The sequence below is a fragment of the Buteo buteo genome, chromosome 23 (assembly GCF_964188355.1).
Source record: "Buteo buteo chromosome 23, bButBut1.hap1.1, whole genome shotgun sequence".
NCBI lineage: Eukaryota > Metazoa > Chordata > Aves > Accipitriformes > Accipitridae > Buteo > Buteo buteo.
This window is the reverse complement of record NC_134193.1, coordinates 5,733,239-5,757,267: the sequence shown is the minus strand read 5'-3', so window position 1 is coordinate 5,757,267 and position 24,029 is coordinate 5,733,239. Positions and strand designations below refer to the sequence as shown.

The 24,029-nt window shown below is 51.3% G+C and overlaps 3 protein-coding genes across 4 annotated transcripts in view; 1 reads left to right on the top strand and 2 right to left on the bottom strand.

Annotated features, from left to right (window-relative positions):
* Window positions 1-4,456: 4,456 nt before the first annotated feature.
* Window positions 4,457-7,734, bottom strand: LOC142044009 (uncharacterized). Its single transcript, XM_075055955.1, has 4 exons — window positions 7,029-7,734; window positions 6,172-6,309; window positions 5,186-5,449; window positions 4,457-4,807 (listed from the first exon to the last, which is right to left on the bottom strand). The coding sequence occupies exons 1-3, from the start codon at window positions 7,732-7,734 to the stop codon at window positions 5,379-5,381; spliced, it is 915 nt and encodes a 304-aa protein (XP_074912056.1). The 3' UTR covers window positions 4,457-4,807; window positions 5,186-5,378.
* A 5,627-nt stretch (window positions 7,735-13,361) lies between these two features.
* Window positions 13,362-19,907, bottom strand: ETV7 (ETS variant transcription factor 7). Its single transcript, XM_075055376.1, has 8 exons — window positions 19,774-19,907; window positions 17,630-17,747; window positions 17,211-17,375; window positions 16,824-16,931; window positions 15,726-15,917; window positions 15,289-15,431; window positions 14,837-14,937; window positions 13,362-14,181 (listed from the first exon to the last, which is right to left on the bottom strand). Exons 1-8 carry the CDS (start codon window positions 19,777-19,779, stop codon window positions 14,070-14,072), a joined length of 945 nt encoding a protein of 314 aa, XP_074911477.1. The 5' UTR covers window positions 19,780-19,907; the 3' UTR covers window positions 13,362-14,069.
* A 30-nt stretch (window positions 19,908-19,937) lies between these two features.
* Window positions 19,938-24,029, top strand: part of KCTD20 (potassium channel tetramerization domain containing 20) — a 31,602-nt gene continuing 27,510 nt past the window's right edge. Inside the window, exon 1 of one of the 2 annotated variants that reach the window (XM_075055374.1) lies at window positions 19,938-20,058. The gene's annotated coding sequence lies outside the window, so the exon portion shown is untranslated. Of the gene's footprint in view, window positions 20,059-20,548; window positions 20,596-24,029 lie in introns of those variants that run through there. The other variant, XM_075055372.1, reaches the window with a different exon arrangement.

Genomic DNA, 24,029 nt, shown 5'->3' with positions numbered 1-24,029 from the left:
TGCTCTGTAAGGCCCCAGAAGGATGCCCACAGCAGCACTGTGTTCCCCAAATCTGGGGTTACTGAACCAAAATCAAACTGCCTTCAGGCTGTCTTCATTGGCTGGGTGATAGTTAATAAACAGGGAGAAATTCAGTATATTTCTAGTGCCTTTTCAGCCTTAATAACCTAATGCTGCTGCCAACATGCAGAACAAAAACAAAATGCAGATGTATTTTTTAAATATTACTAAATACTCCGTTGCTTATGTTGTCCAAATACATACAGCGTGCACACTATATAATGAATATTACATATGTTGTTACATTCAAGGTTGTATAAACATACAGAACATGGGCATGTATATAGTAACAGACAGGCTGAAGGAGAGAGCTTTCATTCACCGTGTTGGTGCACCAGCCCGGCCAGGACAGTACAAGAAATTAGAGGACAGTCCCAGCATCCTGATGCAACCTTTGCAATGCTGTTTCACCCCAAATTTTCATATGTTTTTCCTTGGCCTCTCCAGGCATCGCTGGGTCCCCATGACAAGAATCGTGTCCTGTGCGATACCTGGGGGCAGACACCCCCCACCTTGATGTGCAAAATGTCCTGGGTTGAAGTTTCCAGCAACCCTGGGTTGCTGCCCATCAGCAGGTGACCATTGCCTGCAGACCCCCCAGATAAATGTCACTCGGCATGGCCAAGGCTGTCCTCAGTGGCTGCTGCCTGGACAACAGGACAAGCAAGAGCAAGTTGGCAGCTCAAAGATTTATTGAAACGAGATCTCGGCTATCCCAGAGGTGAACGACTGCTTGAATTAGGGCATTTGCATGTGACCACGTCCTGCTGTAGATAAACAGCCTTACTGCATTTGGTCTTCTCATTTCTTGTCTTTCCATTTGATGTTGGTTTTACATTATGCCCTCATTGGGTGAGTCTCCAACATGTTTGAGCCTCTCCATCAGCCCTCTGGTGAGGGCTGTGTGATTCATGCCACTGTCTCCTCCAGCCCTTGGGAAAGCAAATGCCATCATTTAAAGAACTTTCTTCCAGCACTGGCAAACATCTGCAGGTAGAAGAAGGGCAAAAGTTATCATCTCTCACTGCGACTGATCTGAACACGCAAGTGCATCGGAAGTGCATGAGTGTTTGCATGCTGGAAGAAATTGTTTCCATGTTCTCTGTGCAGTAACTGCCAATTATGGGCATCAGGCCCCTGGGGAATTCAACAGGCATTGCATGGAAAAGGCATAGGATGCTCCTGCTTCGCTCAGCACTTGTACCTCCTCAGGCGAGCCCAGCCCCAGCTGCCAAGCTTCAGGAAAGGTCTAAACATTCCCATGGGACCTGTAGGAACACGCTTCCCTATCCAGTGCACAGCACGAGGACGGTTAACAATCCCATGGGACCTGTGGGATCACATTTCCCTATCCAGTGCAAGGCACAAGGACGGTTTCCCCACAGGAGCTGGACTTGCCACAAAATGTGGTGCTCCAGAAGCACTTTGTGAGTGCAAACCCCAGCCAAGCTGAGCTGGGAGATGTTCTCCCCCCAGGCTCTCCTTCAGGCATCTTGTAATAGTTTCTTCCCTTGCAGCTGCCATGAAGTAACGTATTTAATGGGATTTTCCATTCCCAGAGCCAGATGATGAAGGACGGTGCGGTGGCCACTAAAAAGCTGTTATCTCTGCAAGAAGACAAGTGAGTAGCTCCATGGGGAGGTGCATGGTGAATGCGAGAAGGTCCCTAAGAAGGGGAAAGCCCAGCAAACAGCACAGCTCCATGCCAAGGCAGGGCCAGCCCCAGGAGAGGGGCAGGGGAAGCAAGGCAGGACAAGAGGACAAATGTCCATGCACAGGGAAGGATGGAGATGCCCGATCTGGCAAGAGGAGGGCAGCACCCCAAAAGCCAGTAGCTCAGACCTGCGAGGACTTCAGGGCATGCCCAGACACCCTGGGCTCCACTTGGGATCCTCAAAGCCCAGGAGAAGCTGGGCTTTGGGGACACACCTTGGTGTCTGCCAGCCGAGGGGGTGCACAGCCACATCGCAGCATTTCCTACAAATCGCTCTGTTCTGTAATGAATTATGGGGGGCTTCTCAAGGCAGCAGGGGGTTGCAAAATCTGCCCTGCACCCTCATCTGCTGCCAACACCGATGCCCCGGGACAGCATCCCAGAAGACAGCATCCTCCCTGGCCCGGTGCCACAGTCCCGTGAGATGAAACCTTGTCATCATCCTCTTAGTGACAGCGAATTTTGCATTAATTGGCTCATTAAGTGCCAGGCTGATTTTCTAAGCTGCCCTCCCCCACCTGGCACTTGGCAAAGCAGGATTAGTGGGGACTAATGACTTTGGAGACGCAAGATCCCAGAAGCAGCCTGAGATGCTTTCAGGAGAAGGCCCCCCGACTCACCCTGAGCACTGGGCGGGCAGGGGGCTGTGCGGGGCGCCGGGCTGCTTTTTTCCCAGGCAGGATCAGTGCCCAGATGGCTGGTGTCCATGATCCCAGGGATTTTCAGGCGAGGTGATTGCTTTAGCTGTTTGAAGCCACAGCAGGGTGTTTAGGGAAGGATGAAGGTAATACCGAGAGTTGGAAACCAATCAAAACCCCAGGGTTAATAACTTGCCCTTCTTTAATACTTTCTGAATGTCTTCAGTGGCCACAGGAAATCAGGGTCTCAATTTTATAACTAAGAGATAACCAAGATGCTGGGGTTGCTCACAAGAAGGGACCTGGGCTCCAGGAGCCGCCAGCCCTGGGGTGCTGCACTAACGGCAGCCGTGGCTGCTCCCATCCTCAGCCCACTGTGCCGCGCTGGGGCAGCATCCCTGCTTTCAGTTGGGTTATTCAGCACCAGGAGCCTGTTGTGCAAAGGGATGTGCAGGTTTTGCTCCTTGTTTCGCCAACACCGCTGCCCCAATGGGTGGGGAAAGGTCCAGCGATCACAGAAGGAGGATATTTGATTCAGCCCTGGTATTGGGAAAAGCGCAGAAGGAAATGGGAGAGATTAGTTGTTTTTCTCACTGGTGTTTTGCCTGGCAGACACATCTCATGTGCCGAGGGAAGATGATGTCCTCCAGGAAGTCAGCAAGGAGACAAAATCCTTTTCTGCTCCATGCAAATCCCAACCCACACCTGGCACTGCATGAGCTCACATGCAAAACAAATAGGAACATCGCATGATCCTCCCGCCAGGTCCCCACCATGTCCCCAACACCAGCTCGCCCTGCCCCGGTCACAGCCCCAGCACAGTCCCCTGGGCTCCAGGCAGGGGACAGGAATCTCGTGATGGGTGCAAACAGACAAGAGTGGTTTCGGTTTCTCCTGCAGTAGAAGTGTCCCAGCTTGGTTCCCGGCCAAAAGGAAGCGCGATGCTGGTGCTGTGCTTGTTGCTGGCACCACCAGGCAGAAACCAGGAGTGGGGTTTGATGTTTTCACAGTCCTAATTACCCTGGGCCAAATTAGACAGAGCCCCTGCAAGGTATTCCCCTCCTTGGGGCTTTTCGGCAGCTGGTGATTCAACCCTTTGTGTCTCTATCAAACATTTCCTCAAAGGCTTTGCAAACAGGGGATGTTGATCTGCGTGGGGAAGGGCTGCTTCCTTCTTACGAGGGCTCTACTTCCTCACTTTATTTTACTTCAGGTTTTTGAAGGACTGAAAAGATCAGATCCTCCAGGAGAGGAGGTTCTGGGCAGACACGGGCTGTCACTGGTGGCCCACAGGGGACCATCACCCCATGCTTGGCACTGACCCAGACCCACAAGGTTTGTTTGCCACCATCATCACCTTCAACCCATTAGATCATCCCACCTCTTGCCCACTGCAAGCCCCAAAATGTTGTCCTCTTCACCCCAGGCTGGGTCCAACCCTGGTAACGGAGATGCTCCTGCTGGTGCCACCAAGCTGAGCGCTGGCAATCCCCACCCAGCCCCGAGCTGCCTTAATCCATGTCCCTACTTAGGGGTCTGGGCAAAGATTAGCTGGGAACATTCCCAGTGATTAGGGTTTAATCGCTTTGACATTTCACATCTTCTTAGACCTCATAGGTGAGACCCCAGCAGCTGTAAATCCCCTCAGTCCTCGAGGGAGCGACAGCGAGGGCAGCTCCTGTGCCACTCGGGAACAAGCTTTACCCAGTTCTTGGTGTCAGATCAAGCTGCTTTGGCTAATAAATCTCCTGCTGGATAGAGAACAGCTATAAATAGTAAAAAATGGCAGGACCACACCATGTATCTGCTGTAAGACTCCCTCTGTGCCACTTGGCATCTGGCTTGAAAGGAGCAGCCCACAAGAGCTGTAGCAAAGCAAATGTTATTCTACGTATAACGGCTGTACACATCACCCATTAGACAAGCCTGACTGTCATTTAGGGACCAATTTATTTGAGTTTTAGGGTTTTTTTCCTGAACTGGACACTTGGCTGGCAGCAAGAATTATGTTGTACATTCACAGATATGCATAGAAAAGCAGGTAAATAAATACACATACACAAATACAAACAAACCATGAGGTTCAACACATGCACTTGGTGACAGCTAAAATGCAAATACAGGGTGAAATTTGTGTTTTGTTTGATTTACAGACTCTTTGCCCCCAGCCTGGTGGGTTTTAAGCATTTCATGCTGCTATGGCTACCGCTGTCGTTTTCCTTAGAAGATTTTAAATCCACAGCTCAGAAAATCACTCCACATCCAGGTCACCAACAGGGACTGTCCCCCCCATCAGTAAATCTGCATCCTTGGGTTCCCAGGCACCGCACGCCCTTCGGAGCAGCCGATGTCAGTCCGGGCTCTCACAGTTGTCTGTGGTAAACTTTTCTCTGTTCTGCTGAGACAGAAGAAAACATCCGTGAGGTCCCTTCCCAAACTGAGCTGGTGTTACTGGTCTTCTAGATGGGTTTAGGAGGCAGTTCTCCCCGAGGAAAGCTGTGCTTACAGCAGGTTGCAGCTATGCCGTGCACTACGGGCCATCTCCCAGCTGCAAAGCAAGTCCTGCTCCTTGTGTGTGCGTGGGCCATGCTCATGTTGGAGGAAGGCAAAGGCAGCCCAAAGAGCACGGAGCAAGACCCAGCACCTGGTCTCCCCCCTGGTATAAGCCAGCATGACTGCTACCCACCCCAGGTCTGTTGATCACCCTAAAATTAGACCACTTGCCCTAACTTGCTGCTGGAACCTCAGCCCCAGACTCGGTCCTCCTCCCTACCTGGAGAATTTTGCCGTAGGACAAGGGTGCAAATGAATCTTCCAGGTAGCGGGTGCCGAAGCCCATGATCCTGTTCACTGCCTGGTTGCAGATGCCCGCCACCTTGGCGGTGAGGTGCACTGTGAAGGCAAACTGGATCTCTTGGGGGTTGGCATCGGGTCTGCTGGCCGTCATTTCCTTGCGGACGTAGGCATCAGCCAAGTTCTTGAAGGAGCTGTAGGACATGTTTCTGAAGAACTTCTGTAGCCGTGCATCCTCCTTCACCTGGTTAAGAAGCAAGTGAATACATGTTATTAGTGAGTAACGCGGTGTGTCATCCTTGCGTTGATGCCTGCACTCCACGCTAGGATTGCAGTTGAGGGAGGACAGACAGACAGCCATCCTCACACCCAGTCATGGAATTAAAAGATGCCATTTCCTTGATTTCACTGAGCATTTCCCCGCACTAGGAAAATCGATGGTGTTGCTGTATTTTACAGTAGTACAGAGCTTGACCCAAATTCCCTCGACCCCATCCAGCTGACCGCGGCTCTCCTCTCACCTGCCTGTCCAGCTCATCTCCTGCACTCTGGAGCAGGGCAACGATTCTCCTGATGGCTTCATCTGCAGAGAGATATCCCACATTATCTCCAGCCCTTTCTCCAAGCTTCACACCCAGATGCTCTGTTTACTCCCCAGGAAAAATTCCCTGAGCGATGTTTATCCACCTCCATTCCTCCAAAACCCATTTCAGCCTATTGCCAAGTGCCTTGTTATACTCAGCCAGGAAAAACACCCTCCTGCCTTTGAATTTCTTTCTCCCCAAATCAAGCCCTGATGCTGAAAAGCTCCCCCAAAGTCTTCATATGACAGTTCGGGTCACATAAACCCCTGGGTTAGGATTGAAGCAGGGTTTGGGTCCCGTGCAGGCTCTGCATAGGGACAAGTCTCGTGCGCATGTTTTCTATACGTGCCAGCAATGAATCGCTTGCAAGGGCAACACTCACCAACACCATCGGTGCTGGCCGGCCGTGGTGGCTCCCCACATCCACGTGCTCTGCTCCCCTGGCTCTCACTGCCCTGCACGATCAACCCGATCTCTTCTGAGACTTGTGCATAGTAACCGTCGGACTGCTTCACGTCTGCTGAAAGAAAAACACATATTCAGAAGCAAGGATTATTTTGTTGTTGTTGTTGGCCATTGATTGAAAGGGAAAAGCAGCCGCAGCAGTGACTGCATCCACGTGGTGCTCGTGCCCACCCCAGATTAGTGCATACCGCGGGTGAATGATGGGGCTGCGCTCTCTGAACCATAACAGAGCGGCTGCAACTCGCCCTGGATCCACCAAAGTTTTGTGGAAATCCCCTCACCGGCTTTTCAGCAGGGGAAGGGCTGGGGAAGGGACGGGGGTGTCCCACGGGCTCTGCCGGCTGCGCCAGCTGCCCGCACCCTTCCCCACAGTAAATCGATAGCAGCTTAACATTGGCCCTAGAGCATCTTAGGATTTAATCTCAGGTCTCGAATGCAGATTTAAGCTAAACCACTATGTCATTTGTTTGCCAGAGGGGGAAAACCTGTGCTTGGATGGTTACTCCCGAGCAGCTGGCTTGGGGTAACTTGCTGCGCTCACAAGCTGAAGCAATGACATGTGGTCAAGCACAGGCAGATTGACCCTTTCCTGGGGCAGCAGGTTGAAACTGGAGTCCCCAAAACCTATCCCAAACCCCAGAAAGCACTGGGAGGGTGATGCTTAGGTTAGTAACCAGCACTAAACACTATAGCTTTCCCAAAAGAAGCCCAGCAGAGGTCCCGTTGGTAGTAGGGTTGGGTTTGGGTCAGGGCTAGGGGTGGTGGGGGTCCCACCTGGTGTGGCTGGCGCCTGGACATGCCGCAGGGGAAGGCAGCTGGGTCGCTTGGCCCTCGCCCCGGCTGCCATCTCTCCCCGCTCCTCCTCTGTGTGCTTCTTGAAGGAGAAAACCCTCTTGAGGCTGGGTCTTCTCTTTGGAGCTCTGCCCAGCGGCGGGGATGTGCTCAAGTCCCCTCCGAGTCTTTTAGCCCCTTCTGGTTTGGAGCTGTGAGGACCTTTGGCATCTTTCTCCTTTGCTTTTTGCCCTGTGTTTTCCTTCTGGTCCTCAGGGCTCCTCTTGAAGAGGAAATTTAAGAAACTTTTGAACCAGGTGCGTTGGGAAGAGTTTTTTGTGCTTTTCCTCTTGGGCTCCCGCTCCTCCTTAGGGACCTCCGCGGGAGCTTTGCTGTCATCATCCAGAGCCTCATCCAGGTCCAGTGCTTTGGGTCCCTCCTCCTGGTCCTTCTTGGGGCCAAGTTTGGCACACGAATACTCGCAGAAGTCACTTTTTGACCGTTGCAGCCCACCTGACTTCCTCCCTCGCCCTCCAGCTCTCTCCTGAAGCATTTTTTTGGCCACCGGTGAGTTTTCGCAGCAGCTCAGAGAACGCCTGACATAGATCTCCAGCACTTTCTTGGCCCCTTGCCTGTCCAGTGAGAGAATCTTGCCCGATGGCTGCCTCCCCACGTCCCACCGAGGCTTCTCCGCAGCCAGAGCCCACATGTTGCTGCAGAGAAAAACAACAGAAAAACTTTCAGCCTGATTTTTTGCTTTCCTCAGGATGATGCGCAGTCAGGTTGGGCATGATGGAAATTGCCCCCATTTTGGCACCCAAGGGTGCTTTAGGTGTTCGAGACTGTTTATGTTGGCAGTAAATGATCAACCACTTTTATAGTTGTTATCTGAGTGCTCCTTACAGGCTGCACACGCAAGGTTTTACAATGGGCTATAGACACCACTGATAAAGGAAGCGAAACTGGGGGGAGGGTGGAGACGAGTTGGGCACCTCTCAGAGGGAGAGCCTGATTATCATATAGAGGGTTTAATCCAGCAAGGGTATCATCCAGATACCGTGGTGCTGTATCTTCCTATTGCAATGTGTTCCCATCCTACGAAGACAAACCACACGCCAGGAGCACCATCACCCCAATGAATTGTGCAACCCAGATTTTTTAGTAATTCCCCACTTGGAGCACCCAGTCCCTGCCTTTCCCATCGCGCTTTTTCTCTACATTTACAAGCAAAATTAAATAGAAGATGCTGCTATTGAAAAAAACAGAGAGCTGTGCCTGTGCCTTGTGCTGGCTCTACTTCCAAAATCAATTTCACCCTGCAGAGAATTACACCCAAACCAGACTTTCTCCACCACTGGACAGCACGCAGGAAGCCAACACCAAAATCTGGCACGCTTGGGTATACAAACCACCCTGGAGCCGGGCATCAGCCTCTGCTCAGTCTGGATGAGCATCATCACAACGCACAAGCACACCCACCCACACCAACTTGGCCTTTTTTTGGATCAAGAAGGCAAGTTTCCTTCATCCAAGCCAACACCAAAGCCACCCGACCACCCGATAATAAATCATTCATCTAGATTTAATCACAGCAAAGCAACAACCCCCATCCTACTTTGATTGATTCCAGCACATTGGCCACATCATTCTTTATTTGCTCTTTTGATATTTACCTTTCCATCAGTATTTCTGCCCTTCTGGACATATGTCAAGACAAACTCCTCTGCCACGGGCACTGAGGGTTGTCAGGCTCTCCTGGGAGGTGCCTTTTTTATAGCTGAGGCCAGTGACTGACTGAGTTAAGTCCTATTTTTAGCAGCCATTCAGGTAGGAGAGTGGCCAATGCTTCCGCCTGGGATCCCCGATATCACCTCCCTCGTGGCGGAAAACCGGCAGGCGTGAGTTTCGCTGGAGGAGAAAACAATTTCCTTATGACAAATAGCAGCAAAACAGCATAAAAATCACCTGTCACCTGGTGTAAGCACTGGCCTTTGAAACCTGCTATCTAAGCCATCTGTTTAGCATTTGGTTTTGTTTTGGTTTGGTGTTTTTTTTAATGGGTGTGATACCATGTATGGGCTTTTCTGGGTTGTTTTTGTAAGGAGAAGTCATAACTTTCTCAGATAAATGGGGTTTCAATGCAGCAAGCAGATTGCCCTGCTCACATCCCAGGAGCTTTCGGGAAAGGGGTTGTTGGGGGCTGTTGTGGGACTGCAGACACTCTGGGGCACGCTGCTATCAGGTTTTTGCCTAACACTGAGCATGGCTAAACTGCAACATCCTTGAAACCCACCCTGGGGTCCTTCAGACAGCCCGCGCACCCACCCTAAAACACGAAACAGGACCGGCTTCATGACCCAAATCCTGTGCACCCACATGGCTCCCACTCAGCCTTGCCCAGGGGCAGAGCATGTCCCAGGGTCAAACCCGCAAGACAGATCTGTACATCCCAACTCCTACAATCTGCCCCTGGGCCAAACAAATCTTCTTACACCTCTCTTACACCAAAGATCTATTTGGCCCCACAGCCACCCCCTTGCACCCCTGTGCCTGTTACACCCTCCCACAGGCTGCTGCCCGCCATCCTCATTGCTATTTTGCCATCTGATGGCAATATTACGCACTGCATCTTGCAGGGACGGTGCTGGACGCGGATGCATTTGCCAGGCAGCGGCTGCCGGCACGCAGGATTTGGAAAACCCCTCAGCAAGATTTCCACCTGAGCAGTGCTCCATTTGCTCTAGTTTTCAGGTGGGCTGATGATCTGCCCAGGTCCCTCCTGGGTAAAAACAGTCTTTTCATGATAATGGGTTCAGCTTGCAGTTGGAACAGTCCAGGATTATTTTCTTTCTGTTTCTACAAACTTTCTGTGCCATAATTTCCTAAAATTAGGAGAGATCCAGTCCATTTCCCTCCATTTGTCCTGAGCCTACACTGATGAATCAGAGACTGGTATTGATTAGGAATTACCTGGCTTTGTTTTCCAGCATCCCCATCTACTTCTGATAAATAATTAAACTGTCCATGAGGAGCTCCACGCTGCTAACTAGCATATGACCACGTCCTTTCATAAGCAGGCTGATTCCAGTGGGTGAGGAGTTTCACAATCAATTTTGTTGGGTTTCTTTCCTCTGCAACATCCATAAAATGAAAAGGCACATCCACTCTGGTGATGAGGCACAGTTTGGCCACCTCCAGTTTGGAGATCTTGCTACTGGAGATCATCCAAGGCTGAGTCCAAACACCATCCCTGCTCATGGAGGACTTCTCATGATTAAACTGGGAATCAGCTTTGACTTATGGCCACTTGCAGGCTTTTCCGCTTTGTAACAGCATGTCTGGACACAGCCTAAAGATGGGATACCCAAAGTAACTCAAGGAAAAATCTTGACCTGAATTGTGATTCTGGATCCAGACCTTTATCCACGTTCAGATCCCTCCTGCGATTTGGGACATGCTCAAACCTAATGGGAGAAAGGCATAAGAAAAAGATGTTTGCAAGAGACCTGAAACAAACCAAAAGCCCATTACCAGGGTTGGGGGAAGAGATCTGGATCCAAATTTGTCCACTTTTCTCATCAATACTTGGAGAGAATGAGAAAGCTGGCTGGAAACGCAGTCACATGGAGGAAGCACACAATGCTGAGGTTGGCATCTTCAGGCCAGTAACATTGGAGGAAAAAGCAGAACTAAAAGCATGGGGACACAAGAGGGGACAACTGGCTTATTTACAGGAACTTGCTCCAGAAGATGGAAAAAAAACAAGGGAGAGGTATTCCTCACACAGAGCTGCGATGTGTGGAAGGTTACAGCGGGTTCAGGAGAAGACAGGATTCAAATCACCCAGATTTCCTGGGAACAAGACAGACAGGCCACAAGCTGAGGTTGGACATCGGGAAAAGCCTCCCCCGCACGAGGGTGGGACAACCTCAAATGGGTGTCCAGAGGGGCTAGGGATCACCATCCTTGGAGATCTTCAAGATTTGGCTAGCCAAAGCCACAGCCTGGCTGTTGGAGGCAGCTGTGGTTTAAGTGGACCACAAAAGTCTCTTCAAGCCAACACCAGCCACCTGGGCACAAAAATATCTGCAGTTTCAGATCTGAACCCCGACGGACGCGTTGAGGGCAGCCACTGCTCCCTGCATCGGCCCAGGTTTGGACAGATGGCACAGCCAACACGTGCCCTCAGTGGAAACCTCTCAGCCCAGTTGTACTGTGCCTCTGATCCAAGAGGGTGGTGGGCATCAACTCCCAAAGCAAATCTTCTTTTCCTCCAGCCCTAGAACTGATTTTAGCTGCTTCCCTCAGCAGATGAGCAGTACAAGACAGCAGCGGGCATGCATGGGCATTTGCATTTGCTGCCATACAACACCCTGCCCTGAACACCACTAGACCTGGGGCTGCTGAAGCATGGATGACGTCCAGGGAACAAAGCACCTGCAAACCTTCAGAAAAGCCCACACGTGGCACCCGCTTGCATGCCACCACCCCTGGACTTCAGCCATGGCAAAAGTCACCAACTGCTGTGTGCTCTTCCTCCCCACACACCCACGCCAAACACCCCGGCACAAGCAGCGGTTAGTCAGCTATTTACCCAAAGGGATGGGTCCCCGTTCCAGGAAAGCAGCAGGTTTACAGCCTTCCTGCCTCTGTTTAGCGCAGGGAAAAGAGACACATCGCCCTGGGAAGGACACAAGGGCTTCCCGGAAACATGGAAAGAAGTCATCATTACAACCCATCCGTGCAAAGGTGCCCTTTGATTTTCACCCTCCAAGATCCCTCCTGAGCCGCAGTGGCACGGCATGGCACAAGGGGGGTTGAGTGCTTTTGGCAGCTTCCCAACCGGGAGAGGCAATCCCTGTCCAAGTCCAGCGGGATCCTTAGTCATCGCAGGAAAAACAGGTGTAGAGAGAGCATCTCACACACCCCCTGTGAGCAGGGCACAAGTACCAGGGTGACCAACTGTCACCTGCTCCAACAAAACAAAGCAGGCTAGAGAAGCGGTGGGATGCTCAGGAGTCATCAGAGCTGTTTCCATGGCAAGAAAGTGGGGGGATGTCTTGTTAGGAGGTGGTCAGGAAAAATGCACCCACAGATGTATATCCCAGGAGTGACACAGGGCCAGGATGGGACAGTTGCCAAAGAAGGAGGTCTGCTTTCCCACCAAAGCTGTCTCTCAGGGCTGTGCAGGACCTACACTGACTCTCTGCTAGATTTCACCCCAAGAAAGATCTGGCTTTAGTCTTCTCTGTGACAAAAAGCACCCTTTGTGGAAGGAAAGATGAGGTCTGGGTGCTTCACTGCACCTGCCCGATACGGTGCATCACCAGGCTGCAGTTTGGCTGGGTGCTGACTAACCTCCAGCCCCCACTCCTAGCAGAGATTTTGGCCTCCCTTCCTAGCTAGGACTTCCCAAAGGCTGTAACGCTATGCTCATTTACCCCGCAAGCTTCTCATTTCCTTCTCCTCCATCACTTGACTCATCAAGCATTTGTATTTTGCCAACGAGCTGGTGATTTCTGGAAGTGAAACTTCTCAGCCAGTTTCCAGAGATGTCGTACTGTTGACATTTTGCCAGCCAGGCACCATGTGTCCCACCACCATCGTCTCTTGCTGGCTACAGCCCACCAGCATCTCCAGGCTCCAGTTAATGGACACAAAGTAGTTTTGGAGGAGCCACACTAGTTACAGCAAAAGGGACTGTAGTTGCAGGTTGGCAACAACCAGTTTTGGTGGAAACCTCAGTCACCAACACTTGCCAGAGTTTTTCACAAGACTGACAGTTCCCAGACCCATTCACAGCATTGCTGCCCCAAAAGCAGTGCCAATGCAGCTCAGGCTTGGGAAAGGGTCCAGAGCAAAAATATGAGGTAGCAGGATAATTTCTGCTGTGGTGCAAAAGAGGAGTTGGAAGGAACTCAGACATGAAACATGATGCTGCTTCATGACCTGTATCTGCGCTTGTCCACGTAGCTACAAAACACCATGTGTTTGCACTGCGTTCACTCATCAGCTGCTGAGCAGCTTGGACTGTTGCACTCTGGTTTAGGGGCTGCTGAGCTTGGGGACAAGATCTGGGTGCCCACATGAGCTGGTTTGAAATGAGGAAGGCTTGGATTCCCCAGTTTCAGAACTTCAACCAGCAAGAAGTGGGATTTTCAACCTTACACAGTCATGAGTCTATTTCCTCAATGAAAAGTAATCTGAAAATATTATGGATATTTTCAGATTTAAAAACCACACACACATTGTTCTTTCCAGGTCACTAACTGTGCCTGGGGTTGCAGGTATTCCTGCTTCAGACTCAAAGCAAATAACCATGTGTCTGACTATGAATGTGGTCATATTCATTACTGGCTTTGTTTCTTTTCACATTATTTAGTCAGCCAATTACAAAAAGTATTACAAGGAGGGAAAGAAGTTAAAATGACACCCAGCTTAGGGCATCCATGCAGCCTGGAGCTCAGCCAGGCCTGATTCAGGCAGATATGTCAACACACTCCCACCCTTAATCACAGGAGCAACCCCACAGGAGACAGTGAGATTACAGCATATCTGCAATGTAAGTCCATTCTCAAATCAGGGAAATGGCTCAGATTCAGAGCAGCATGTTCACACTTCAGGCCACTGCTTGCTGCAAAAGCACTTCGGTAGACGCTTGACCCAGAGCACGTGCTCTGGTGCTCTCTGCTCAGCACGTCTCGCTGTAAGAATGGAGCAGTCTTTACCAGCAAGTTTGAACCTTAAAGAAAAGCATCAAAATTTACAGAGCAGAAATACCACATTCCCTTCCTCAGGACAGAAGGGAAGCAAGCAGAAGACCAGCCCACACATTCACCTGCACTTTTCAGGGCTGGGGGACAGTTTCTGGACATGTTTTGCTAATGAAGCCCCAGAGATGTCACAGCTTTGGCTCAGGGCAGGTTTTGAAATCCAGGACCAGCTCTGTGGCCTTCTGTCCAGGAGATGCGAGAGACACCAGCACTTCCCAGCTGAGCACAAGTCTGTCTGCAGTGCACTGCAAGTGCCACCTTCAAAGATTTCCTACAGTGAAACCTCCAGTGGGTCTTCTTTCAAATCTTCATGGTCCTCATTCTCCAGCTGCTCCAGTTTGCTGGATTTCTCATGGATGATCTCCCCAGGAGTCTTCAAAAACCTGCAACACATTTTTTTAATGGCTTTAAGGGCATGTCCAAACCCAGCCCCAAAGCAGGCTGTAAATGCTGGAGCCCTTGCCCTCATCAGCTGAGCTCTGGAGCTCGCCAGAGGGTATCCACCATCCCTGGGCTTTGCTGAGGATCCCAGCTCTTGCTTTGCACCCAGGATGCACCAAGCCTGAGGAGACAAAGCTCAGCACTCATCAGCCCAGAGCTGGCATTTTAAGTCCAAACTAGTCCCAGGGAAGCAGCCAGCACTGAAAACAGGAGGCTTCTGGCTTATTTCCACCCCTTCCTCTGTCTGGAGGTGGACTTCAGACCTGGTGTCACTGGGGAACAGGAGGGACCTGTTCAGCTCCGGTGGGCTGAGGGGCATTTCCTCCAGCACCAGCTGGACTCCATGTAGGGGAGCGGATGGATGCTGGCTCCAGGGCAGGTTGCTGGCCCGCAGCCCTGGAAAGGGCATCAGATGGGACCCAGATCCCAGGTGACAGAGCTCCCGGCTTGCAAAGGACACAAACCCACCAGGATGTTGCATTTGCAGGGGAGGGTCTTGCTGGATGAACCAGCTGTCAACATCTGGAGCCCACCGCCTTCCCATGCCCCATCTGCACTGTCCCAGACAGCTCAGTTCTCTGGTCTGCTTCATCTCACCTGAACAACAGCTTCTGCCCTGGCTCCTTTCTGATGATGTTGAGTTTGTAGTAATGTCTGAGCGCTCGTGACATCTTCTCGTACGTCATGTTCATCCGGTTCTGGAAGAAGAGAATTGGGCAGGGTTGAGTAAAAGCAAGCACCAACACCTGGTTTGGGTCTGTCTGCAGCAGGACCACATGTGGGACATTCGAGGTGGTTCTTGGGCATTGCAGGCTGCAGCGTGGGTCTCTAACCCAGACTTGCTTCTGGGTCCACAGCCATCATGGTTTGCTTTCCAGGGGATGAGAAAGGCTCCCTCTTTAATCAGCAGGAGGTTGGCATCTCTCAGTAGCCCTGTGCCCACCCCATCTCACCCTTCCCAGTCCCTGTGCCATCAGCTCTGGAAAACAGGTCATGAAGGCAACATGCAGAAGCCCAGGAATGACAAATTTGTTCTCAACTACATTTACCTTGTGGTTCCCCCAGAGCTGGGCAAGTCCATTTGGGTTAACGACGCGGAAGACCTTGGCTTCCTTGTCTTCCCACTTGATGTAAGGCTCGTAGCGGCTGTCAGAGAGGAGCTGGTACACATAATCCCACAGCAACCTGCAGTCTAAGTGTTGGTGGAGAATAAATAGTCACAGAGCTCCCACTAAGGCACCTATGCTCCAGTGAGGGTCAATCAGCAACAAGATTGCACATGTTAGCAATGATAATAAATATAAGAAGACCTCAGAGCTCACACACAGCACTTTTATTGCTAGATCTCAAAACACTAGCAGGAACTACAATTTTTCAGGTGGGAAAACTGAGGCAGGGAAGCACACACTGATGCAGGGAGTAAATGGAAGGGAGACAGATGGGACAAAGCACAAGCCAAGGAACCGGGCTATAAATTAATATTTACCTGCAATTCTCCCATCCACTGGGGCTGACAGGGTTGTAGGAAAAGAGCAGATGGCATCTGCCCTGCAGCTGCCCTCCAAGCTGTGATGGGAGAGGTTCAGTGGCTCTGCAGAGCTACAGGACACAGGCTGTTCTGCACAGCCCAGGCAGGAGGAAACAGCAGCTGGGGCAGCCTCAGCTCTACAGTCTGTCCCTGCAAAAAAAAAAACCCAAAACAAATCCCAAACCAAACCCAAACCCTGGTGTACATTGCAGCAGGTCCCAGGAGATCTTCCAAAGCCCTGAACCAAGTGGGAAGGGACAGCCCAGGCTGGTTATGAGCATGGTACCAGCCCAGCCAGATGAGGCGGGTGCTGAGGAAAGCCTGGGACTTTCCTAAGGCAGAAGCAGCAGAAAGTCCAGGAGGGTTAGAGAAAATGCTAAGTAGGGCGATAGCCAGATACAGAAGAAAAACTGGCATAGGAGAACATACCAGAGTACAGCACTCCCTCATAAATTGTTGTGGGGGCTTAAGATGTTCATCACCCTGTACCTGAGCCAGCAGAAGAGCTCAGGAAAGCACTCCCAGACCCACCTCAAGGCAAAGCCAGCTATTAACCACCCTAACTCCTACCTAGACCCCCTGAGGGCACTAATAAGCCTCGCTGGCCCTGACCAGCCCCACCTGGGGCCTCTCCCCACTCCACCCATTGGCCCAGAAGCTCTATTTAAGCTCAGCCCTGGCTCCTTAAGCCTTTCCTAGCTATGTTGCAGAACTAGTCTCCAGCTGTAGCTGTGCCTCTTCCTGTCTGTTGACCTTCCCTGATCCAGATTTCAACCTGCAGATAGACTTCCTGGTGTAGCTATAGCCTTGCTAGGTTGCCATGGACCCACCTGGTGCTCAAGCCTGATTCTGACCAGACCTGCTTCATCACTATAAACTTCCTTGATGGCCTGGACTTTGTTAGACCTGGCTGCCATCTCTGGAACTGTCCTGCTTGCCTCGCTCAGGTAGTGCGGGATGGGTTCAGCTGGCTGAGCTTCAAACGCCAGATGTGTGCAACCCACTGTAGCTGAGGGCAGGCTCTGTTTGATGGATGGCTGCCATTCTCTAGCATACCTTCCTCTGTGCTCCTGGCTTCCCTGAAGGGTGAGTTCAGCAAAGGGCTGCACACCAGAGCTCTTCTTTGAGTCTTAATGTACTGGAGTATTTCATATAACACATCACCTGCAGAGAAGGAAAGTCTGCTCAGATGACTTTGTATTGTCTCTCTCAGTTGATGCTGTTACTTAGATTTCTGTGCTACAGAGTAAGAGGTTATTCCCCACCCCAAAGCGTTTGCAGTCCAGAGGGACTAAAGGAAGAGGATTGTCCTTGTCTCCAGTACCCAACTGGCCAGGCAGAGCTAAAGCCTGGTGTGCTGGGAGCCATCCAGCTCCTCTCAGCAGACCACAGCTTGTGCTGTACTTGGACAGTCCTCAGAAACACCCTTGCACTCAGTCTAACCTGAGCTCGGAGCTCGGTATCTGAAGTCATCCTTGGTGAGGATGCACAGGGCTTTGCCGTTCATTTCAAACTTGCTTTCATCAGTTTGCCGAAGGGAATACTCTTTCTCAGCCCATCTTAGCCAGTGGATCACGTCGTCCTTGCTCCACAGTGAGGGCTGGATTCCTGAAACCAGGGGCAGCCTCTGAAACAACTCAGTCCACCTTCAAAACTGCTGAGGGGTGGCAGGGTGGGATACTAGTCTTCTCCATCACCAAATTTTCCCTCTATATTAAGCACTCGCAGGTCAAAAATGCCCCAAAGAGAGAAAATGAACCCTGATAACTGGGTGGGACACCACAGCTGTACCCACCATATCCCACCCTGTGGGAATTCCCTTTTTTTTTTAACCAGCATTGACTTGCTCAACATCTACTCACTCAGCCTGCCTGGAAGCTTGAAGATCTCCCCCTCGCTGATGGGTGTGTGTCTGGCCTGGGATGGGGGTGGTATCGAAGCTGCAACAACGGGGCTGGAAAAACTGACTGCCACTTTACCCTGGGGAAAAGAGATCAAACACATCAGTGGGGGAAAATTCCCAACTGTGGTCCTGCCTTTGCTTTGGAGATGCCTCCACCACGGTAAACACTGCTCAAATATTTTTTAACTGGTTTGTCATAGCAGCATGGTATGCTGTCTGCAGCTCTTCCACACTGGCTCTAGGTCCATTACCAGCCCCAGGATAAATCTCTGGTTGCCCAAGACAGCATTAGTAGCCAGAGATCCCCCTCTTTCTCCAGCTGTTTTCTTTAGCAGAGGTACCTGCCCTCATCCAGGCACTAGATTATCCATCCCCACTGCCCCATGGCTGCAGAGAAGTAGAAGACGGAGCCAAGACTGGCAGAGCCTGCAGTGACTGTGCTGGCTCCCGCTTCCTCCAGGTTCCTCAGATGATTGTTGGATGCCCAGGGTTTTAGGACAGTGCTTCAATTATTTAGAGTTGTAAAAATACAGTTGGTAGTAGTGCTTAGAATTTGTCTTAAAAACACTGTATGAAGAGATCTCTCTAACTTTTTCCCCAGTGATCATTTGCGTATAAGTGGAAACAGCCATCCCACAGTTTAGGGGGATGTCCACTCATCTTGCTCGCCTGCCATTAAGTCCCAGCCCCTCAAGAATTACTTTTCCCTCTCAGTTGCTCATAAAGGAGCCCCTCCAGCCTCACTGAACGGGTGAGATGGTCAGTGTTGGGAGGATTGGCAGCCCCAGCACTTCTGCTGGGCTGGGTGGGGGGGTCAGCATCGCTCCCGCTCTGCCTCCGGGCTCTCATCCAGACATGTGAGGCAGAAGGGAGCTCATATCCTGCTTTCAGCCCCATCTAGATCTTGAAATGTTACTGGCAGCCAAGCAGATAATGCTTCCCCTTAAAAATCTATTAACATGAATCCCAGCAATTTCTCAGCTTCATTCTCTGGAAAATTAACAATTTTGCCTATAAATAGTATTTTCTGAGGCGGTTGCCAACTCTCAGCACTTCAATACACCCTCAGGCAGATTTTCAGAGGTGGTTAGAGCAGCCAGCGCTCCTCGACCGTGCATGGGGGTAGAGGAGCTGAGTACCCCCCTCCTTCCTTGAAAATCAGGGGTGAAGAAAATCAGAGTGTGCACTGACAGAGCAGATGGGGGTTGGACGCATCTTAAATGCAAAGCTGGTGTCCCCAAAGCCGGGAGCATGGGAGAGAGGAGCAAAGCTCTCCATCCCTCCCAGGATAAAAGCTTCTCTGTGATCCAGGGGAAGTTACAGCCAGAGAAAGGCAGCAGTTCGGTGATGGATGAGGGGGTTTCTTCAGTGGAAGGATGAGTGTTGACAATTTCCCTGCTAGTGGTGTAATGATTGCTGGCTGTCTCGGGGTTATTGGTTTTAGCAAAGCAAGCAGCTGCATGATGTTGTATGAGGAATCCAGAGAAACTCCAGTATAAACTCTGAACAGGCTTGATAGCAAACTCTTTCAGATTCATTCTAAGCAATAAACTACAGGAAAAATAAAAGTGAAAGAAATTGGCAGTGTATTTTGTCTAGAACGCCTTTAAAAAGGCGTGTTTTCCCATCGGTGTGACTCCCTTACAACGAGATTTACAGTAAAAAGAGACCGAATGTTTGATATTTTTCTTGCTCCTAAAGTTTTCTAGGGCACAAGACGCATTCTGAATTTTTATTACTTTGTACCGATTTTATTATGTTCTTGCTTTTTTTCCCCGCTTAGCTGCTTTCACGCACATTTCCGAGATGACATTTCCTTGCTTCAGGAGGAAATATTGTTCTCGGAGGTGTTCGAGGGGGAAAGCGAGAAAAATAGGGGTGAAAACGAAACGCCGAGGTGTGCGAGAGCAGCTTTCGGCTCAGTCCCAAAATGGGGAGGACGGAGCCCCCCCGGCTGCTCCGTGAGGCCGTTTGGAGGTAGATGAGGGGGTGACACCACCACCCCCCCCCGGGCATCAACTTCCAGCCCCTGGGGGTGGGAAACCGGGGGGGGGGTGGGGTGCGGACACGGACGGGACCGGGCTGGGGGCGGGCAGCTCTTACCTGCATCGCCGGTGGCGGTGGGTGGCCGCTCCCCGCAGCGGTGCTCGGCGCTGCCCCCACCCCGGTAGAAGCCGGAGCTCGGCGCTGCCCCGGTGCCCGGTGCGGGCGGGTCCCGTCCCTGCGGCCGCTGCGGCTTCGGCGCGATCCTTCCGGGAAACGAAATCGAAACGAACCGGAGCCCCGGGAGGCAGGAGAGCGGCGGTGGGCAGCGCCCGGGGCCGTATCCTTCCCCCCGCTCCTCTCCCGGGGCCGCCGACCTCTGCCCGGGGGATCCCGCTCCGCCCGGTGGGTTTGGCTACCAGCACCGGGGGACCCTGTTCTCCCGGGGGTCCCGTCCCGCCGCGGGCTGGAGCGCGACCCCGGGGACGGACGGGCTGCCGGAGAAGGGGAGGGATCCCGAGACACGGCGGGGGCGGGTGCAGCTCGAATATTTGGGTTTATCCTCTTTCTCCCACCGGGAGCGACCGGCACGGGACAGCGCTGCTACGAGCGGAGCCGGGTGACGCGGGGAAGCACGATGTGAGGGCGGGGGGAGCCGGGAGACACGGGGGAGGAGGGGAGGACGCGCACCGCTCCGTGACCACCGAGCCATGAGCACCGGGAGATGCGCCCCGGGGCGCGCGCGCCCCACCGTACCCGCGCGCCCCGGGACGCCCCGCCCCGCCCCGCCACGCCCCCGGCCTCCCCCCGCCCCTCCCGGTTCCCATTGGTCAGCCGGCTCGGAGAGCGGGGCCAATCAGGGTAGCGGCGGGGGCGGGGCGGGGCTTAGCGGCGGGACCCCGCCCTCCGCCCGCGTGAGGGAGCGGCCTCGGCGGGGACGCGGTGAGTGAGGCCTAAAGGCGGGGGGGGGGGGGCAGCCGGGGGCCCTTCGTGGGGCCTAGGATGGCCTGTGGGGCCTTCCCGACCCTCCGTGGGGCTTGGGGGGGGGCTGCGGGGGCTCTTTCTGGCCCTCTGTGAGCCTTAGGGGGGGCTTCAGGGGCCTTCCCGCTCCTCTCCGTGCTTTGCGGGCGACTTACGGGCCTGTGGGCGCCCGTGGTACGCCGAGTGCTCGGGGGAAGGGGGGCACTCGGGGTTGGGGGGAGGCCTTCCCTGCCCCCTGCGGGCGTTGAGGAGGATGTCTGTGGGGTCACAAGGGACTCCATTGTTCTCTATGGGCTTTGGGGGCCCTGTGGGGGCGGGGGGGGCTGCCCTTCTCCCGTTTGGGGAGGTGCGTCTGGGGCCGCCTTTGTGTGCGCTGAGGGAGAGACATCTATGGGGCTGGGGATGCCTCCACCTGCCCCGTGTTATTGGGGGGGGGGGGCTTTGGGGCCTCTCCTACACTCTGTCTGTGTTTGGCAGGGGGCTGGGGCTGTTACCCCTTGAGTTAGTGCTGCACCCCTGCATCTTTGACACGTCACCCCTTTCCCCTGTACTGTGTGGGAGGCCTCGGGGCCCGGACTGTGCCCGGTGCCCTCTGGTGGGGCTGCTACTTGTGACCCACCACCCCCGGAGCGGGAAACATCCTCTTCTCAGGGTGCTGGTTGGTCACACTGCCCTCCTGCGCGTGTTCTGGGATTGTAGGCTGGGGCATTATTATTCTTAAGCATGTTTTTAGGCTTGAGTCTACCTTTCCTTTTCTCCCTCCTTTCTGGCCCCACTGTGCTTTGAAAGGGAGCAGGAGTTTCTAAGGGGTTTTCCCTAAACGGGTGTAGTAGGTGAGACCTCAGCCTGCCTCTGCTCATAGGCACCTTTTTGTGTTGTGACTTTCCCTGTTTCTGATCCTGGTCTCTCTCTCTCTGTACTGCCTTCTCAATGACCTTAGGCTTTTCAGGAAAGGGGTAATAATAATGCTGGCAATCTTGGGTATAAACCTGAGAGACTGAGAACACACCTCTGCAGGGAGAGTGTTTTGAATTACTTTGCCAGGGTTGCTGCAAACCCACGTCTTGTTGTAGCAGTAAGTTACAGCTTTAAGGCAGAAAATTCACCTGTGCTCCCTGTGCCTGCTTTATCCTCACCACAAAGTCGCAATCCTCTCTGCTGGCATTAGCAGAAATCACGAACTGTTAATCGGAAGGAGGTTGTGTCTGGGGAATCAACAGAAAGGCTCAGCTCCCCCTGTTGAGGTGTGTCCTCATTTACCCCAGTGCCTGAACTGTGCGACTGCAATGCTGACAAGTCACCTGGATTTAAGCGTTATAAATACTTCTGCCCTCAGTTCATAGAAGCATTTTCAGTGATGTAAGCATCAAAACAGTGAATTGTTTGGCTCAAAAACTGTGGGTTTGTCTGTAGGCAAAGCTGCCTGTAAGAGTTGTTAGTTATTCTTCAGACTGGATTTACATGTGCCTTTATTACAGTGGAGCAATTTTATTTAGGGAAACAGTCACCTTTAACTAAAATAGACTGATACTGTTTACAGCCTCTATGTACTTATGTCACTAAAAAAAATGCTCTTTTGCAAAGCAGCCTGCACAACAATTGCTTATACTGGCACAATTGTCTTTATTTTCTATAATAACATCCATGTTAAAGGGTCTTCTATGGTCTGATCTTATGGTTGAAATTGAGCAGTTTATGTAGACTAATCCTAAGGGAAACCTGTGCAGAAGACTGTGTCCAGACTTATTTCAGCTTCTCTTAAAGCAATTAAGAACAGATTAAAGTAATTTATGCTGTCACGGAAACAGGTGTGCTGAGTTAGCTAAATTGGTGTTTGTTTCAAGATAGACTTATTTGCAGCACGTGAAACGCTTTTTGATCTCTTTCAGTACTGTCTTCTGCTGCTAGAGTTGAAGGGGATGAGTTTTCTGTTTGATTTGGGCTTAAAATGAATGATCTTTTTGGTAGGAGTTCATCACATAATTTTATATTTTGTGAGCTTTCTGTTTTGTAATTATTCTGTATAAAGTTGAGTGGACTTCAGTGGGCCTAGTCAAGCTGCAGGTGTCTACCTGGAAGAAGTTGTAGTTAAATGGTGCAAGCTGGTTATTTATATACTTCTTGATAGTGGTGAGAAGCAAGTTATGGCAAATACATTTGAGCTGTTTGATGTAGATTGCATGTACCTACAGGCAGAGAAAGTGGTTGGGGCTTTGGGGGGTTTGTTGGCGTTTTTTTTCTGGAAGGTAAGATAGTAGTTTCAGAGCCTCAAAAATAGGAAGCCTCATCACCTGTCACAGTTTTGCTAACAGAAATGTGTCATCTAAGATCCATGTGAATGTGGCCAGGTTTGTTGGATGTGTCCAGTATAACATTACTTAGTGTTATGCTTTATTTTTCTGTGCTCCAGAGGTAGCCCAACGTCTGAGCTATACACAGCAGTAATATTTACTCCTTCCCCAAAGTATTTTGACCATCAGAATTGAGAAACCCTCTTCCTTTAGCTGATTTGATCATAAATCTGATCTTTAGTCTTTTTGAGGTGCCTTCATATCTTGGCATGTTCAGTCTTGCCTTCTCGGAATCCAAGAGGTTTCATAACCACTGGCTTGGAGTTTTCTGTTCAGGATATTGTAACATTTTTGTGTGTGGCAATTCAGTCTGTCTTTACAGGTCATGAGAAGTAAGAATCATGTCTGGTTGTATTAGTTGATGCTTCCACCACAAAGTTTGGGGTGAGCTCGGATGCGTTTGTCACTCGACCTCATCTTGAACTCATTCCATGTGCCCATGACAGGCAGCCAAGCGGTTAGTTCACAGTGTAGGAGCATAGTCAAAGAAAGGAAAGTATAATATTGTTTAAAAGTAATGCTATTAACTCCACTTTAAATACCTGAAAACCCATAAGTAGAAAATTTGGGTGTAGAGAAAGGTAAATGATACTTCACCCTTTGTAATGAATTTGCTGTAAGACTTCAGTGCTGTACAGCAGTTAACACCACCTTTGTCCCCTTTTGCCAAAAGCTGTGATCATAAAGGAATATTGGCCAAGCAGTAGGTAGTAGTGGTACTGTATTAATAATTGCATCACAAAGTTGCAGTTCTGTTATGAAAGTCACTGCATGATGACAGGCTGACTCAGCAGCCCAATAACTTGTGAAAGGAGACTTGCAGAGCTACCTGAAATAGCATGTACCTGTGTAGTCTCTGTTAGTTACATGTTCTTGCCAAAGCCAGCATCAGAAACTCTTCTTCCTACGAGAAAGTAAAATCTTGTTTAATAAATGCAAAGTGAACCTCTCTAGCTAAAACTTTAGCTTGGGAGCAGATTCTGGAACTGCTGCGTTCTGCTTAGAGATCCCAGAGGAGTGTGTGGATAATGAGCTCTTTCTTTA